The 17,630-nt window shown below is 41.1% G+C and overlaps 4 protein-coding genes across 6 annotated transcripts; 1 reads left to right on the top strand and 3 right to left on the bottom strand.

The window, feature by feature from the left end:
- Positions 1 to 175: 175 nt before the first annotated feature.
- LOC110266324 (protein DMP2-like) lies at positions 176 to 1,136 on the top strand. Its single transcript, XM_088498412.1, has one exon. The coding sequence runs from the start codon at positions 317 to 319 to the stop codon at positions 1,031 to 1,033; it is 717 nt and encodes a 238-aa protein (XP_088354538.1). The 5' UTR covers positions 176 to 316; the 3' UTR covers positions 1,034 to 1,136.
- Positions 1,137 to 1,286: 150 nt separating this feature from the next.
- Positions 1,287 to 3,977, bottom strand: LOC107619314 (Exostosin family protein). The gene is made up of 3 exons (XM_016321570.3): positions 3,220 to 3,977; positions 2,527 to 2,780; positions 1,287 to 2,171 (listed from the first exon to the last, which is right to left on the bottom strand). Exons 1-3 carry the CDS (start codon positions 3,863 to 3,865, stop codon positions 1,620 to 1,622), a joined length of 1,452 nt encoding a protein of 483 aa, XP_016177056.1. The 5' UTR covers positions 3,866 to 3,977; the 3' UTR covers positions 1,287 to 1,619.
- A 2,209-nt stretch (positions 3,978 to 6,186) lies between these two features.
- LOC148546790 (serine/threonine-protein phosphatase 7 long form homolog) lies at positions 6,187 to 8,332 on the bottom strand. Its single transcript, XM_088499363.1, has 5 exons — positions 8,209 to 8,332; positions 7,689 to 8,124; positions 7,424 to 7,511; positions 6,825 to 7,331; positions 6,187 to 6,210 (listed from the first exon to the last, which is right to left on the bottom strand). Exons 1-5 carry the CDS (start codon positions 8,330 to 8,332, stop codon positions 6,187 to 6,189), a joined length of 1,179 nt encoding a protein of 392 aa, XP_088355489.1.
- Positions 8,333 to 10,164: 1,832 nt separating this feature from the next.
- Positions 10,165 to 12,272, bottom strand: LOC107619255 (PyrD). Of its 3 annotated transcripts, none has more exons than XM_088498410.1 (2): positions 12,114 to 12,272; positions 10,165 to 10,850 (listed from the first exon to the last, which is right to left on the bottom strand). In XM_088498410.1, exon 2 carries the CDS (start codon positions 10,821 to 10,823, stop codon positions 10,518 to 10,520), a length of 306 nt encoding a protein of 101 aa, XP_088354536.1. In that variant the 5' UTR covers positions 10,824 to 10,850; positions 12,114 to 12,272; the 3' UTR covers positions 10,165 to 10,517. The 3 variants fall into 3 exon arrangements, with proteins under 3 accessions (XP_088354536.1, XP_016177000.1, XP_088354537.1); XM_016321514.3 differs by having other exon boundaries at positions 10,165 to 10,847; positions 12,114 to 12,270; XM_088498411.1 differs by lacking the exon at positions 12,114 to 12,272 and adding an exon at positions 12,051 to 12,070.
- Between the last annotated feature and the right edge of the window lie 5,358 nt (positions 12,273 to 17,630).

Below are 17,630 nucleotides of genomic sequence, written 5' to 3'. Positions count from 1 at the left end.
TTGACAAGGGTGATAATAAGTTAATAACATAACTTTCATAGAATCAGCTAGAATCATCGATGACTACTTGATGGATAAAATTTAGGTCTATGTGAAAGTGAAATACTTCCTATGATGCTTGTGGGACAGAGTTACTTTTTTTTTGGTCATGAACAGAGGGTTACTTATATGAACATGGGAAAGCATTAACGTTGCCCAAGTTGAAAGCAAATTCTGATCCAAGTTGCTGTTAAAGGAAAAACATATTCCCACAGGAATTTCCATTCCAAAGGAAAGCATAAACAAAAGGGGGGTCTATGCCTGAATATATATATACATGTTACAAATGTATATGACTCACATTCTTCATGTCCCAAACATCTTCCAGAGCCCGGTTTTAGTGGAGATGAACACCTCAACCAGCCAAGACATGATTGTTCACTATGAAAACAGTGAGGATGATTATTATTATGATCTTGATGATGATTATGAAACTGATGAATCTCACTATTTCTATGTTATCAATGCAATACTAAGTGGAACTGCTAGGTTGAATGTTCTCTTGCCCACAGCCACCATCCTTGCCTTCAGCATTTTTGCACCTATCCTGACAGACGACGGTGAATGCGGCACGCTGAACCGCTGGTTGACAGCAATCTTCCTGGCTATCTTGGCAGTGTCTTGCATCTTCTTCACATGCACCGACAGCTTTAGAACAGCCACCGGGCGGTTGTACTATGGGGTGGCAACATTTAGAGGGATCTGGACTTTCAATGGAGGCAGGAAGAAGCCATGTGTGCCATCGGATTACAGACTAAGATGGGGTGATCTTTTCCATGCATCACTATCCCTAGTCTCTTTTCTTGCCTTTGCAGGATTACACTTTGATGTTGTTAAGTGTTACTATCCGGGACTGCCTAGAAAGGTGACCAACACTGTTCCTCTTGTGGTTGGTTTTGTAGTGAGTGTCTTATTTGTTGTGTTTCCTTCAAAGAGAAGAGGAATCGGTTATCCTTTCTTGCTGCAAAGGGATTCCTTGTACTCTAGACGTTGAAATTCATACACCCATAGAGATTTGTCATTTGTTCCTCTTGGAAGAGATTCCACAAATTATCAAACAGTTTTACTAAGAGATAATGATCCCTGAAACCAGGATATTGTTGCCTTGTTGGGTCGTATGGCAAGGGTCAATGGTCAACACTTTTACATTATAGTCATAAGGGTCAAATATATCATTACATTTTAATCTTAACAAGTCAAAATGGCTAATCAAATTCTCTATTATCACATTTCAACAATATAGAGTAAGTAGAATTAAATATATTATGATCCTTGAAGGTGAGGATTTCACTTTGAAGAGTAAAATAAATAGAGAATTTCAACCTGGAGCAATTCATGAGTAAGGACTAGAAGACAATGAAGTACAAAAAATAATGAAACACCAAGTAAAACGGGTACCCATGGATAATGACAGCTATTTTCTCCTATAAGATTCACATTGGTAACCAAAGATAACAACCAACATCCTGTTTCTTGCTCTTGAAATTTCAATGGAGCAAACAATAGAACCTCTAATATACTCATCTCTGTTCCTTTGAGGGGGAAAAAAAAGAAAAGAAGAAACAAAGAATTACTTAAATTCAAGTACATTGACACCTACGTGGAACAAGAACACCAATAGGTTTTCTTTTTTCGCGAATTATAGCTTCCTTAATTATGGGAAGCTTTTCATGAACTTTCTTCCAGATATGATTCACTGCACCGTCCAAAGGTATTGGTCCAATGCCACCTGGATGACCATTATCATAGACAAAAATGGGTTGTACCTGAGCCATGTTTTGGCGAAACCTGTCTTTCTGTTGTTTCGAAAAGCTTTTGAGATGATTGACTAACCAGCTTGGTTTCAGCGCATCGGCAACCGCCACGAAAACTGAAAATTCCGTATAATCCACCGTGCCTTCAAATGGGAGTTCGATGTTGTCGCTGACAATAACAGGTATACAAAGACTTTGAATGGCATCAAATAGTCGGCACGAAGTGGGTGTATCCCCAGCTGGATGCAAGCAAAATTCGGATGATCTCATCCCCCTAATTGATTGCTCTCGCCCAGTGGCATTCGGGAAGCCTTCCTCTATTATAACACCAGGCTCATTAACCAATAGATCCCATAACTTCTCTCTAACTAAGCCACCCTGCAAATAGAATAATATGTAAATCAGATAAGCATGGAACCATGGAACAAACATAAATGTATTAGCTTGATTGGAGAATCAAACATATGCATCTGCTAGAGTTTAGGCCTACACAGTCTTCATCCTCAACCAGGGAAACTTTTTATTAATATTTTAAGACCTTTTTGTGTCATGACTGATGATAACTCACTAGGTCAAGTGCAACTAAACAAACAGAACTACAATCACTAAACAAATTTGATCACTTATAAGAACAGAGTAGTAAGATGATCAAATTATGAATTGTGGAAGATGCTAGAATGTGCAAAACACAATAAATGAAGCACGGTTAGGCCAGAAAGGAAATATTACAGACCCGGTGCCTATGTTTTGCTCCTTTGAAATACAAAAGGCTATGGCGCTCCTGGTTTTCTGACAGCTGCAACCTCGGAAGTAGATGTGTGTACGGCACAATAACATCTTTAATTACAGAAACTTGGGTGTGTTGAATCATTTCAGACGAGCTACAATTAGATGACTTCGAGTCAAGTCTGTACCAACCACCAAAGTCCACCACAAGGAGAATAGCTGGGGAAATTTCATCCTTAACATGCCACATTGCAACTGGGTCTGCCAAAGAATGCTTCAGTTTTAACATAACCTGACAATTCAAAGACTAAATCATAAGCTGGTAACAGCACACACTGGAACTTTCTCCTCTCCTATTGTCACCAACACCATCACATTATAAATTTTCAGAACACAACAAGTATCAAAAGCAAATAGATAGAAGTCTGTACCTCTATCTAAACACACTAAGTACATTAGATTAGCATCTAGATTACTACCAAAAAAAAAAAAATGATTCCAGGCTTCCACTAAAGCCACACTGCAAATTAACCAAACACCTAGAACCTTCTTTCCTTAAAGCTCTGTTCTTAGCTACTCCACACTCATCACATGCAACAAGTTCCTAAATCTTATACTACAACGTAACAATTGCACTGCAAACACAAAAAACCAAACTTTAAAAAATGGACAAAAAAAAAAAAAAAGGAAAATTTTATACCGGTGAGCACAAACACGTGATCTCTTCCACCAGAACGCTTCCAAGCTTCGGTTTTTTTAAGAAAATCCAAGACTTCCCTCTGCCTCCCATAATCCTCATTGGCAACGTCCTTCTTCCTGAACAACCCTTTAGCAATCCCAAGCTGCATCTCAGCGCTGATGGTGGCGAAGAAGGGGACGAAGATGACGTCGGCATCACGTGCGTCAAAAACGCGTCTTGCAAAGGACCCGGATCGATTCTCATAGGGCGTCATGAGATCCCCCATGATCCAGTACTCGGCACTGTACTGCTTGATCAGTGGGTTCTCAGGGTACGGTGGGAAGTCTAGGGTTTTGGCGCGAAGCTGTTTCGATCGGATTTCGCGATCCGCGTCGCTGCCGAGTCGGGAATCGGAGCTGAGGGACCAATAATTGTTGAGGAGGCCGTAGTTGAGGGATCTGGGGAGGTCAGCGACCATGACATTGATGAATGAAGTGGTGGATGGAAGAGAGAGAGTGCGCTGTGAAGTGGCGGTGAGAGTGGTGGAGGGGGAGGAGGAGGTGAGGAAGAGAAGGATGGAGAGAAGGGAGAGGAGTGTGAAGACAAGGAAGAGTTTTGAAGCAGAGGATATGGAGCTGCCATGGTTGTTCTTCAGAACCAGAGGCATTGCTTTGTGTTGTTTTCTTCTGTCAGTAGTGTGATTCTCTTTCTCTCATCACTCATCAATGCTTTCCCATTTTTATGAATGCTTATAATAAACGAATAACACTACTTTAGTCCGTTAATCAATCCAAAATTCGAAATATAGCACTTCACCGGTTGGTTTTGATCATTAAATATGCCACTTTAACACACTAACAAATAGAGGAAATCTATCATTCATGTACATCTTTGTTTTAACTTTTAACCAACTTGATTGAGTTAAGTCACTAGTCTGCTTAATTAAGTATTAGAATAATTTTATTTTGTATATATAATAATTAATTTCGTTAAATAAATCTTAATCTACAATAAATAAATTGAGAAATGCCATAAAAAACAAAAAAAATACTTTTTTGGCTAATTTTTTTTAAATGAGAAAATATAATATATTATTTAGGGTAAAAAACTAGAATAAACCAAGGGAAGTTGCAAATTACCTAAATGAGTCAAAGTGAAATTCGTTTCAGCAATGAGCCAAATCCTATATTTATATAATTCGAACCAGCATGGTTCGAACTTCATTCATGAATAATTCGAACCAGGGTGGTTCGAATTACTAAGAGAGAAGTTGATTCAAGTAAATCGAACCAGGGTGGTTCGAATTACAGGGGAGGAAACTGCAGCACATAATTCGAACCAAGCTGGTTCGAATTATATGGGGAGACGCTGCATCAAGTAATTCGAACCAAGCTGGTTCGAATTATATGGGGAGACGCTGCATCAAGTAATTCGAACCAGGCTGGTTCGAATTACACAAACCGAATTCGAACCAGTCCGGTTCAATTTAGTGGTAGACAGTGCAGTATATATATGGTTGTAAACGTGAGTTGCTCTCATAGAGGGTGTAAGATGGCTAGTGAGGAGAGTTTTGTGGTTTTGGTTCACCACAGAGGATCCATTAAGAGGAAAACTCGCTCCGGTGTGAAGTTTACAGATAAGGATCCTCTCTGTATTGTCGTGAAACCAACGACAAGCTATGATGACCTTGTTAGATCTGTGCTGATGAAACTTGGTCTGGAAGGTGCGAAGCGAGTGAAGAAGTTTTTCTATCGCATTCCAATCACTGTCTTGCAGGATACCGTGAAGTATGATTGCTTCACGATTGGTAGTGATGAGGACCTGCAAGTCATGTTTCTATGTCGGAGGCAGTTTCCCGAGGTAAGGACACCAGAGTTGTTGGCAAAGCTGGTTGATGTGGTATCCAGCTCAGGGGGTTCGAACCGAAATGCCACCACTGAAGCCGCGGCAGCCGGTTCCAGTTCCAGGCCTGCCGTTGCTTCTTCGTCCGTCCCTGTGTACGAGCCAGCGGTCCAACCAGTCGCCTCCCCGTCTTTTGCTATTGATCTCAATGATGGAGTAGGCGACGTGGTAGGATCAGTTGATATTCTGCCGAACGCTTTACAGGGAGTTCCACCGGTTGGCGTCGGAGACGGAGTGTTGGGTGATGTAGAGGAGGATGACGTTAAGCCGGATATGATTGAGGATGACAGCGGCGACGAGGTTGGAGCGACTGAGCCTGCATTGGCGGTCGGTGGTTCTAGTTCTGGCACACAGCAGTATCCACCACATTTTTCCTCTTTGGACCTGGATGCCATGAGGCAAGAGGGTGTTTCAGGGCACTCTATTGGATTCGGAGCTAGAGATGCTGAAGGGACTGCTGGTTTGACAGAGTTCCAGGTTGGTCAGCAATTTCAGGATAAAGATGAGGTCCTGTTAAGTGTGAAGACTTACAGCATCCGGCGAGGGGTACAGTACAAAGTTGTGGAGTCTGATCATCGCCGTTATGTGGGCAAGTGTTCTGAGTTTGGGAATGGGTGCACATGGTTGATTCGACTGAGTCTGCGGAAGCGCAAGGGCATTTGGGAGGTCAAACAGTACAATGGACCTCACACTTGTCTTGCGACCTCCATCTCGAGTGACCACAGGAGCTTGGATTATCATGTGATTTCGGCGTTCGTTATGCCAATGGTTAGGGCTGATGCATCCGTCAGCATCAAGGTGCTCCTAAATGCCACGGCAGCACACTTCGGGTTTAGGCCGACTTACAGGAGGGTCTGGATGGCGAAGCAGAAGGCAATTGCCCTCGTATACGGTGACTGGGATGAGTCATACAACGAGCTCCCCAGGTGGGTTTTGGGAGTCCAGTTGACGATACCCGGTACTGTTGCAATCCTACGGACGAGCCCCGTTCGAGTTAGTGGACAAGTATACGAGTCTCAAGCTTTTTTCCACAGACTTTTCTGGACGTTTCCACCGCTCATCCAGGCATTTCGCCATTACAAGCCCCTAGTTAGCATTGACGACACCCATCTGTGTGGGAAGTACGGGGGTACTTTGCTCATCGCAATTGCACAGGACGGGAACTCCAACATTCTACCTGTTGCATTCGCACTAGTAGAAGGTGAGAATGCAGAGTCTTGGTCATTCTTTCTCTCCCACCTTAGACAGTACGTGACACCGCAGCCCGGTCTTCTAGTTATATCGGACAGGCATAACAGCATCAAGGCTGCGCTTGAGGCTCCGGACGGAGGTTGGTTACCTCCATCTGCATACCGTGCATTCTGCATTCGACACGTAGCGGCTAATTTTGCCCTTACCTTCAAGGGCAAAGATGCACGTAGGCTTCTAGTGAATGCCGCATATGCCAAGACCGAGGTTGAGTTTGATTACTGGTTTGATATTCTTCGGTCTGAAGACCCGGCGATGTGTGAGTGGGCGAACCGGATTGATTATTCCTTGTGGACTCAGCATCGTGACGAGGGACGGAGATTCGGTCACATGACGACAAATATCTCGGAGTGTGTGAACTCAATCCTGAAGGGTGTCAGAAACCTCCCTGTATGCTCTTTGGTGAAGGCAACATATGGAAGGCTTGCGGAACTCTTTGTTCGCAAGGGGAGAGAGGCTGAGGCCCAGATGGGAACCGGAGACAAGAACCTCTTCCTGTCCGGCACGTCGTCAGGACGATCCATCTCAGGAACTCGCCCAGCTCCCCGCTGTGAGGCCTCAACAGGAATAGCAACGGCTCTCGGATCGCCCAACTGCGGATCCGGAGACAAGAACCTCTTCCTGTGCTGACTCCACCACTCCAAGAACTCATGCGACGGACCAGGGTCAGCAACAACATCGAACCTCAGCACGCTCTCCGTACGGGAGTCCCAATAGAGATGCCACTTCTGCAAATGGGACAGGAACCATCGATCGCCGCCTCTGCCGTCCTTCGACATCAGAAAGTCGATGTTCAGGGCGGGATGTGGACGGGGCTGCACCCCTCCAAATTGCGGAAGAACCCTATCTATCTGATGCCACTCTATGACGGCAAAGTAGATAAGCGATGTAACAGACCGCCACAGCACCATATGCCGAGGCTCCAAAACCTCGGGATGCACGACCTGAAGTATGTCGGGGCTGCTGTACGGCATCCAGATAAACTGCACCAAGAACTATATAGTGTCAGGGCAACTCATGAACCCAACTCGTAAAGCGTGGTTAAATAAAAAAACTTATTAAGTAACATACTGACCTCTCTATCCTGCAACCGGTCTATCCAGAGCCTCCACATCTGAACTCTAGGACCCTTCTCGCTATTGGAAGGGATGTAACCTGACCACCTGCATCATGCACATGTCTTACCGTTACTTAAATGTGTGCTTAGGGTATCCAATACATTATAAATGAACACGTAGTTATGTATAATAAATTGAAATAGACAAAGGTTAGTACAGTACCTCGAGGCCAATGGCCAGCTGAACGTCTCAAATCCTGCAGGCCTAAACCGAGGAAATCACCAGAAAATCCATGACTGAAGTAGCTGAAGTGGGCCCGCTAGCTTGATAACATTTCTGTTCGCCACTCGGTACATGCACCGGTACAACCATGCCAGTGCTGCAGAACCCCAGCTGTAGGTCCCCATCTCCTCCAGCCTAGCTACAAACGGAAGCCATTTGATGTGAATGCGGTTTCCGGACTTGTCCGCAAAAAGCTGCGTGCCCAACAACATCATGATGTATGCACGGGCATATCGACGCACAGTATCCTCATCAGCTCCCTCCGGGCACTCACCAAAAGTCTCTTGAAACCAGCTGCAGTTGATCGCGTACTTCTGAACCTGGCTAGGAGGAGGTACCACTCCAAGCAACTCCTCGAACCAAACCCAGGCTGGATGGCCACCCTCGATGTATATCTGGAACTCTGATAGGCAGCCGCTGACGTAACGCCCGTCCACTGGCAAACCCAGCTGGTATGCCACGTCCTGGAGTGTGATCGTGCACTCTCCGAATGGCATATGAAACGTGTGCGTCTCCGGACACCATCGCTCGACGAACGCACTGACAAGGGCCTCGTCCAACCGGAACCATCTATCGTTCAGCCTTGCAAGATGGTAAAGACCTGCCATCTGCAGGTACGGAACGTATCTGTCATCGAGGAGCATGCCCTGCTGCCGCCACATGCTCCTGATGCATCGCTGAGGCTGCGGAAGAAATGAACCGCATTATTAAAACCAACTTAATTACCAGTGACAAACATAATCAACACGATAATTGATAAACCAAAAAATCGTACTAAATATAAGCGCTTAAAAATCCATGAACGAGAACCACTTGCATAAACAACTAACATAAGAAACCAGCATAAACCACTGACATTAAAGATCTAACATTAAACAACCACAACTAAACCGCTAACATAAACCACTAACATAAACCACAAACATAAACCGTTAACGTAAACCACATACATAAACCACTAACATAAACCATTAACAGAAACCACTAACATAAACCACTAACATAAACCACCAACTAAACCACCATCTAACCCGCATGCAAAACCACTAACATAAACCACTAACATAAACCATTAACAGAAACCACTAACATAAACCACTAACATAAACCACCAACTAAACCACCATCTAACCCGCATGCAAAACCACTAACTCACATGTACCGGTAGAACAAAGTTATTTCCGTACTAACCTCCTCATTGATGACCCCAGCTATATGGGCGACTCCGTCCAAGCGATATAACCGTGCCGGATCGTCCCCCATCAGCAGAGTATTCCGTTCAGGTCTTTGTCGGAGAGAATCTGGGTCGTTTTCTCTGAGATTTGGTGGGGTAGGGGAAGGTGAGAATGGTTCGAATGAGGCTGATTCAAACTCCTTATATAGCCCAATCACTAGTAATTCGAACCAGGGTGGTTCGAATTACTTGAGGACCTAACTTACCTATAATTCGAACTAGCTTGGTTCGATTTACCATCAACTCTTTCTTGCTAATTCGAACTGGCCTGGTTCGATTTACTCCTAAATGCAGTTCGAACTAGCCTGGTTCGAATTACATTAAAATACGATTTGGCTTATTGCTGAATCGATTTTCATTTTAGCTGATATACGTAAATTTGAAGTGATGGTGGCTTATTATGGTGTTTTGCCCTATTATTTATTGGTGTGAATAAATTGAATATTTTTTATTAGTGAAGATAAAAAGTTTAAAGATAAGATTTTATAAAAAAAAATAAAAAAATTATATATAAATCTGACTCTCAATTTTTTGTTTTCAAATCTAACCCTCTAACTTCTTTTACTTCTCTTCTACAATTTTGTGATACACTTCTTATTTCCATGATACCACAAAACACACTTTTTCTTCAATATTAAAAATAAAAAGGGTTATCTTTTCACACATCGAGGTAACTTAATTTTGGGTCTTGTTTTTCTCATGCAGATGGGAATTTTTTTTTTCATTTTTTAAGATGGATATCTGATATTGGTTCTTCTCTGCTTCTCATATTGGTCAGATTAGCTAGATAGCATGTGGAGAAGAATGTGCAGCCAGCTATGCATCCACAAGAAAAAAAATGGATTTAAAAAAAATGGATTAAAAAAAAAATGCATATCATAGAAAAACTCTTGAACACCTGACTCACTAAACAAGGATGTCAGCTATGTCAAAGAAACATGATTCCATGGACGATTATTTCATGAAATCATGAATGACTTTTCCTTCCTATTTATGTAAATGGTAATATGGTATTAAATATAAGTCTTAATGTAATTAACCACCCAAAATTGTGGTCAAACATGGTTGAGTCTCATGGTGAAATGAGTATGACTCAAGCTTGACATGAGGCAGCGAAGCAATAGAACAGTACAAACGTAAGCCGCGAAACTAGAAAAATTGGCCCTTTTGAACGTAAGTCATAAATTTTGGGAGGTTCAGAACCAGAGAATAAAAAATGGACAAACAAATATACAAAGTGTCTTGCATCAAAATTTCTTGATATAGTCACAAATGCCGTAGCTTTTACAAGGAAAGTGGAAGGTGAGTTCAGTAGAATGAACCCGTAACAAAATTTGAAGTGGCAAGACAGCATTATCATGGTCTGAAGTCTGAACTATCAACTATCCCATAGGAAACTACTCCCAACCAATCCCACAAGTCCTTTAGGATGCGTTTGGTAGGTGAGAAAGGATACAAATACAGAGATAGAGACACATTTGGAGTTGGTGACATAAATACAGGATAGTATATCTCTCTATCTCTGTATTTTTATCTTGTCACAATTACCAAACACAACATTGGTCTTCTATTCTTCTTCTACCATATGTTGTTGTCTAAGCCATCACAACTTCATCAAAATTCCAGTCTTGTACAATGTCCCTTCTGACAGCACGGCTTCGTACCAGCCTTGGAGTACCAGGTACCTCGTTGTCACTGGAAATAGGTTGTGGGGTAACTTTGGATGATGATGGTGGATGAAAAGAGTGCATTGTTGGGGGTGGAAGAGATAATTTCCTTGTTAAACAGTTGGCAATAGCATAGCATCTTCCTTCATTTTCTGAATTTGAAACAGAACTTCGAAAAGAGTGTGATGGTGATGGGTTTTCCACACTATGGCACACAAGACATGCCAGACTCATTGTGGTTCTCAGGGCCTGGTTAAGCTGCTATTAATGTTAGAAATAAGACATTAGTAAACAGAGACAACTGTTGATTAAAACTTTCAATATGAACTATGATTTTGCATCAATGGACGGTTAATTCAGCACCTAGAGAAGTATATGTAGCATGGTAAAAATCATAAAATAAACATGCCATTCAACCACCTTGCTCAATAGAGTCAACTTTCTAAGCAAAAATGATTGTTTTTTTTTAAGGTAAAAATGATTGTTTCTCAGACATCAAAAGAGCAATACATATATAAAAGCTACCTTCTACAACTCAAGCATTTCTTTGAGTAAACATCAAAGTATGTAATTTCACATCATAAATGTATAACTTATGGAAGTAATAATTGCAAATATCAATAATTGCAACCTTATCATTACTCATCTATTTGCAACATCAGGAATAGATTTAGAAACAAACTGATTGTTTTCATCTTACAAATGAATATCGAAGCCTCATAGACAATGATTATCTATATCAGTGTTTTTCCCTTTACAGGATCACATTTTTTATGAAGTCAGAGCATAACTTGCATAACAACTTCGTCGAAACTTGCCTAACAACTGCGGACTCCGATTACAGCATGTTATCATACAGTTTTCCATTGACAAGAGCCGGTTAACAATATGTGCAAAGGACTGTGTGCAAGAAAACATGAATTTTCAGCATACTTTTATGATAAGCCAAAATTAGTCCAAAGTTGATGAGCTAGCTTGCAAAATGAATTTTTAAGTTTCGAAAAGCCAAATGAAACCCTAAGCTCAAACAGATCAGAACCCAATCATAGTAGGTTGCATTCTTCCACTTCATGCTTCAAATTTCCTAAATAAACCAATATATCTATAAGCCAATTTAAGTCTTCATCCCCTACCCTAATTTTCCTCGTGAAAATTGGCACTATTTACTTATTTCTCCACTCTCGAATTCACGAAACCATATGAGTTCTAACCTGAAACTTTCCACTGAAACACGAAAACCAAATCCCCAACATCAAGTCAACCATTACAAATTTACAACCCAATCAACAAACACCCAAAAATAGAAACTTTAATAAAAACATTAAAAAATAACCAACTTGGAAGCTTGAAAATCAGAATAACAAGTGCAAAATTAGAAAACCAAATCAGAATGGACAAGATCACACACAATGATGGGATCTAACAAAAAAAAATAGGGAAATTAAGTAATTAAGAGAGAACCTAAATTATAAAAAAGAAGGGAAATTGTGAAAAAGGTCAACGAGGAAGAATGGAGGTACGAACCTGGAATGGAGAGTGCAGAGAAGAGGAAGGAGAGAGTGGTGGTGGGACAAGATTCGATTGAGGCTTTTACGATGAAAAAGGAAATGGGCCACCGATCACTGATTCACTGCTTCACTGCTTTCTTTTATTTTAATTTATTTTATTTTATTTTATTATGAACTTGTTTATCTACTTATCTTCTACTTAATTTTCAATTGGAGTGTTTTCTTGGCTGTTTTCCTCATTTTTATTTTCAAATGATCACCAATTATGTTGTAAAATAACAACTACTCAATTCAATTTTTTTAAAAAAACTTGAATTCAGGTTTCAATTAAATTGAGTTATTGAAAAAGTTCGGTATGATTTATCTAAAAGCTAAAAAATAAATTCTAAATTGGTCTTTAATAATTTTGTATTGAACAAAATTAATTTCTAATAAGAAATTGATAGATTGGTTTCTAATTATTTATAATATTAAAAAAATTAATTTTTAACAAAATAAGTATACAAACGAGACTTTATCTTTTAAGATTTTAAATAATTTAATTCCCCAATCATATTATAATTTAGAAAAATCAAGATCAAATTTGTCACATCTATTTAGGAAAATATCAAGGACTTTGTCATTTTATTTTATCAAAATTAATTTATCTAATATTCTAAAAGATCATAAATTAATTTGTTATTTTTTTTATGAAAAAACTAATTTATCTAATATAAAATTTGTTAGGATCTAATTTAAGATGCTTATCCAAAAAAAATACATGAGTTTTCTTTTGGACTTTTTATTTAGGGTTAAGTACTGAAATCGTCCCTAAGGTAAGTGGCGAAAATCAAATTCGTCCTCAACGTTTTTTTGCTATTAAAATCATCCCGAACGTTCAGAAACACTTTAAAATCATCCTGAAGCGCATTAAAAAAATTTTAATTCCAATTTTGCCCCTGGCCCAATTGACGCATGGGGTTATATTCCCGCGAAAGATGTTCCTTCTATGAGTAACGTTAACCCAAGGAAAACTGATCCTTCACCTTCAATGATGCCCTAACAGTGTGATAGCTCCATTGAAGTAGAATCGTCACTGCATTTGCATTGCGTGGGAAAGACTGGGAGAGGAGCTCATTCTCGTGTCAGCCATCTCGAATCAGGTATGTGTGCCGCATTTGTTTCGGTTTTTTTCAGCTTGGACTACATAATCAGTCATGGGTATTCGTTAGTTTACAAATGGGATTTGGGTGCGATTTTTGTTTGCAGGGTTTAGGTGATGGGAACCTTTAACCTGACTGTGTACCATGGTGGTAGATTTGGATATGACAATGGTACATTGGAGTATATAGGTGGAGAAAGGACAGTGATCGAAGATATCGATATGGATTGCTGGTCTCTTTTTGAGGCATATGCTGAGGTAGGACAGTTTGGATACACAAAGGAGAACATTGCGGGTTTTTGGTATAAGGACCCAAATTCTAAATGGTTAGAGAAGGATCTGAAGTTATTTGAGGAAGACAGAGATGCCATTGAGATGTGTAAAATAGCGGGAAAAAGGGGTCACGTTGAGCTATATGTGGTCCATAAGGTTGATGATGTTGAAGAATTTCCTGAGGTAGGGTTTCTTGATGTTGGAGGCCAGAGTGAAGTTAATCAGGAGGTGGAGAGGGGCAATGATGAAGAGGTACATAATGAGAAGCAGTTGGTGATATTTCAGGGTGAACTGGGTCAGGAGGGGGAAATGGATAATGTGGAGAAGGTTGATGAGGGAGATAAGTATGTTGAGGAGCAGGGCAAATCGAATAGTGACGAGGATAGCGATGATGAGGATTTCATTCCATCTGCTGATGAGGTTGACAGTGCAGATGATGTTGTGTTTACTGACAGCGAAGAGGAGTACGATGATGAGAGTGGATTTGATGAAGTAGGAGGTGGGACTGATGGTGATCGGGTTGATAAAGGAAAAGGGGTAGCAAGAGGTGATTTCAGTGATGATGAAGGGTTCAATAGTGATGAAGTTGATTTGGAATATGAAGTTGGTGGTGGTTCGAAGAAAGAGGACAGTGAGGATGATGATAACCATAAAGCTAGTCGGTATCCAATACATAGGGATGTGAAAGACATGACAACTTACAAATGGGAAGTTGGAACTGTATATGCTTCAAGGGAGGAATTCAAGGACACTGTGACAGCTTATGCAGTGCAAACAAGAAGGGGACTTAGGTATGCAAAGCTGGACTTGGTGAGAGTGAGGGCTGTTTGTCAAGAGGGGTGTCCGTTTTGGTTGTACGCAGCAAAAATGAGTGAGGAAGAGACTTGGCAACTCAGGTCAATGAATCTTAAGCATACCTGTGGCCAGTCACACAGGGTAGGGATACTCCATACTGGTTGGCTGAGTAGGGTTTTTAGGAAGAAAGTGCAAGGTAACCCTAAGGTGAAGATAAAGGATCTGGTCAACAAGGCTCAAAGGAAATGGAATTTGACAGTGACAACTTCGATGGCAGGTAGGTCTAGACAAGCTGCATTGGAGGAGATTCAGGGAGCTTACCGAGAGCAGTATAAAAGGATCGCTGACTACTGCTCGGAGCTGCTACGGGCTAATCCAGGGTCATCAGTCACACTCAAGGTCCAGCGGTCCCCTGATTTCGAGGTTGAGGACCAGCAGCAGAGGTTAAACAATTATTGCATCTTTCAAAGGGTATATGTGTGTCTAGCTGCTTGTAAGAAGAGCTTCCTGCAGTGTAGAAAGTTTCTGGGATTGGATGGGTGTTTTCTAAAGACACCTCAAGGAGGGCAGTTGTTGACAGCCGTTGGGTCGGATCCTAATGATCAAATGCTTCCTATAGCGTACGCTGTTGTGGAGGCAAAGACCAAAGACACCTGGAAGTGGTTTCTCAGGTTGTTAATTGATGATTTTGGAGTAGACATCATTGGAAAAACAACCTTCATGTCTGATCAGCAGAAGGTAAATTGATTGATAAATAAATTGTTTGATTAGATAAATATGTTCCTTGCTAAATAAGTTGATTGATAAATATGTTGCTTGCTACATATATTGATTGATAAATATGTTGCTTGCTAAATATGTTGCCTTCTAAATAATGTAAGTTGATTGACTGATTAGATTGGTTACTAAATACATTGAATATTGATTACATTGTTTGAAAAATAATGGGATTTACCTGCTATCTTAGGGACTCTTGCCTGCATTCGATGAAGTCATCCCTGGAGTAGATCATAGGTTCTGTGTCCGCCATCTTTACAGCAACTTCAGGAAGAAATTTCCTGGCCTACACTTGAAACAGCTGATGTGGAGGTCTGCAAAGGCTACACATTGGAAGGAATGGGAGAAAGAGATGCAAATCATCAGGACCATCAATGTGGATGCACACAGACATCTGAATGCTATTCCTCCAAGATTTTGGAGCAGATCCAGGTTTAATTTTCACCCTAAATGTGACATTCTTGTAAACAACATGTGTGAGAGCTTTAATGGTGCAATAGTAGAGTCTAGGGAGAAACCTATAGTGACAATGTTGGAGGACATCAGGGTTTATTTGATGACTAGGTGGGCTGTTAATAGAGAAAGAATTAAAAACTTTAATGGTACACTTCTACCTCGAATTAGGATGAAACTAGAGAGGAGAGGCAGATCTGCAGGTGAGTGGAGGCCTTACTGGTCTGCTGCACAAACGTATGAGGTTGTTAATGGACTGAATAAATTTGCTGTTGACCTTTCTGCTCATGAGTGCTCTTGTAGGAAGTGGCAGCTTAGTGGTATACCATGCACACATGCTATAAGCTGCATCAATTTTAAGGGCCTTGACATAGATGCATTTGTTGATGACTGCTACAAGAAGGCTGCATATGTCAAGTGCTATGATTCATCCTCTAAATGGCCAAGATTTATGGGAGAAAACCAACTTTGATGATGTCATGCCCCCTCCCTACCGAAAGCCTAGCCACAGACCAATTAAGAAGAGGAAGAGAGGACCAGATGAAGCTCGGGACAGCAGCCAGTCCCACTTGTCTAGGAGAGGACAAATCCAGCGATGCTCAAACTGTGGTGAATCTGGACACAAGAGGAGAGGATGCAAGAAGCCATCCCTTGATGTAAGTGTGTGTATTTCATGTATGTTAGGGTTACATTATCATTTATTCATCAATTGCATTGTTTAATGTGTTTCAGGACCAAAATCTTAGTCAATCTGCTAGGAAGAGAACCAGAGGTGGGAGGAAGGCTTCATCCAGCAGACCCACATCCAGTTCTAAGGCTTCATCACAGCCTGTTATGCAATCTGAAAGTAGAGGTCTGAGGAGGTCCACCAGGTCTAGATCATCATCTCAGCCCCAACCAGCCACTACAACATCCAAGCCCAACTCAACCCAATCTGGGTCCAGGCCCACATCATCCTCAACTAGGCCCAAGACAAAGCCCACCAGAAGCAACACACAGCAACCACCACCACCAAAGGAGATGGGTGCAGCCTGCTCCAGCCAAGCAGCCAGGACTGTCTCCTTCAGCCACAAATTCCCACTTCATGTTTCTCCAAGAAAGCTGAGACTCATGGCAAAACTTCCTCCAAGACTTTGGGGAAAACTTTAGACTATTGTGAAGATTTGTGTTCTGTGCTGTTATTAATGTACTTTTGATTAAACAACCTCAATGTGTGTGACACTTGTTTTGGTTTGTTTGAAACTTATATTTAATGATTTGTGATTGAACTCTCTTAGTGAGCAACAGTCTTGCTCTATGTTTCTGGATATCCTAGGAATCCAGCTTTTGTTGTTGTTTCCTTAGCCTACAGACTATATTTTGTTATGTGTCCATGTAATGGAAATCATGGTGACTGAAGTTTCCACCTTTTGGTGTTATATTGCTATGCTTATTAATCAATTACCCAAAATTGTCTTCTGGCTAGTATTATTCTGCTTCTGTTTAATCAATTTCCATCTTTAGGTTCATATGCTGTAAAGTTCATTAACACAACTCATCAATCAAAAATTGCAGACTAACATGAAAATATTATTCTCCAATTAATTGTCAAATTACAAGGACATCATTCCACTCACATAGTTAATCACCTAAACCCTAAACCAAACCCACATGTTCATTCAACACCCAGTAACACTCAATTTACATTACTCAGACCCAATCAAACAAATACAAACTGCATCATAAATTCTCCCCTAATTTCATTAACCATACTTCAATGGCATCACACATGCAACCCCCTGTCTCTGACTAAACCAAATCTGCCACAAGAAGCAAAATAGGACTGCCCACCCAAAAATCCCTAACCCTGCAGCAACCTTGAACTTCCACTCAACGTCCCTCACTTTTGCTTTCATGGCCGCAACTTTTCTCTTCATCCTTGCAACATGAGGATCGTCACTGTCTGCTTCTGGGTCTGCCCATCGGAAGAAATCACACTCCTCCTGGATCTGCAGCAACCCACTAGAGTCAGTGCCCAGAACGAACAACACATTGCCATCACCCACCTACAGAAACTTAAATCACTGACCTCATAGTAGACACACCCCCAAAATC

This window comes from Arachis ipaensis, chromosome B9, assembly GCF_059453495.1.
Source record: "Arachis ipaensis isolate K30076 ecotype BB chromosome B9, ASM5945349v1, whole genome shotgun sequence".
NCBI classification, from domain to species: domain Eukaryota; kingdom Viridiplantae; phylum Streptophyta; class Magnoliopsida; order Fabales; family Fabaceae; genus Arachis; species Arachis ipaensis.
Note: the sequence above shows the minus strand (reverse complement) of the source record. Positions and strands in the feature narration are given on the sequence as shown.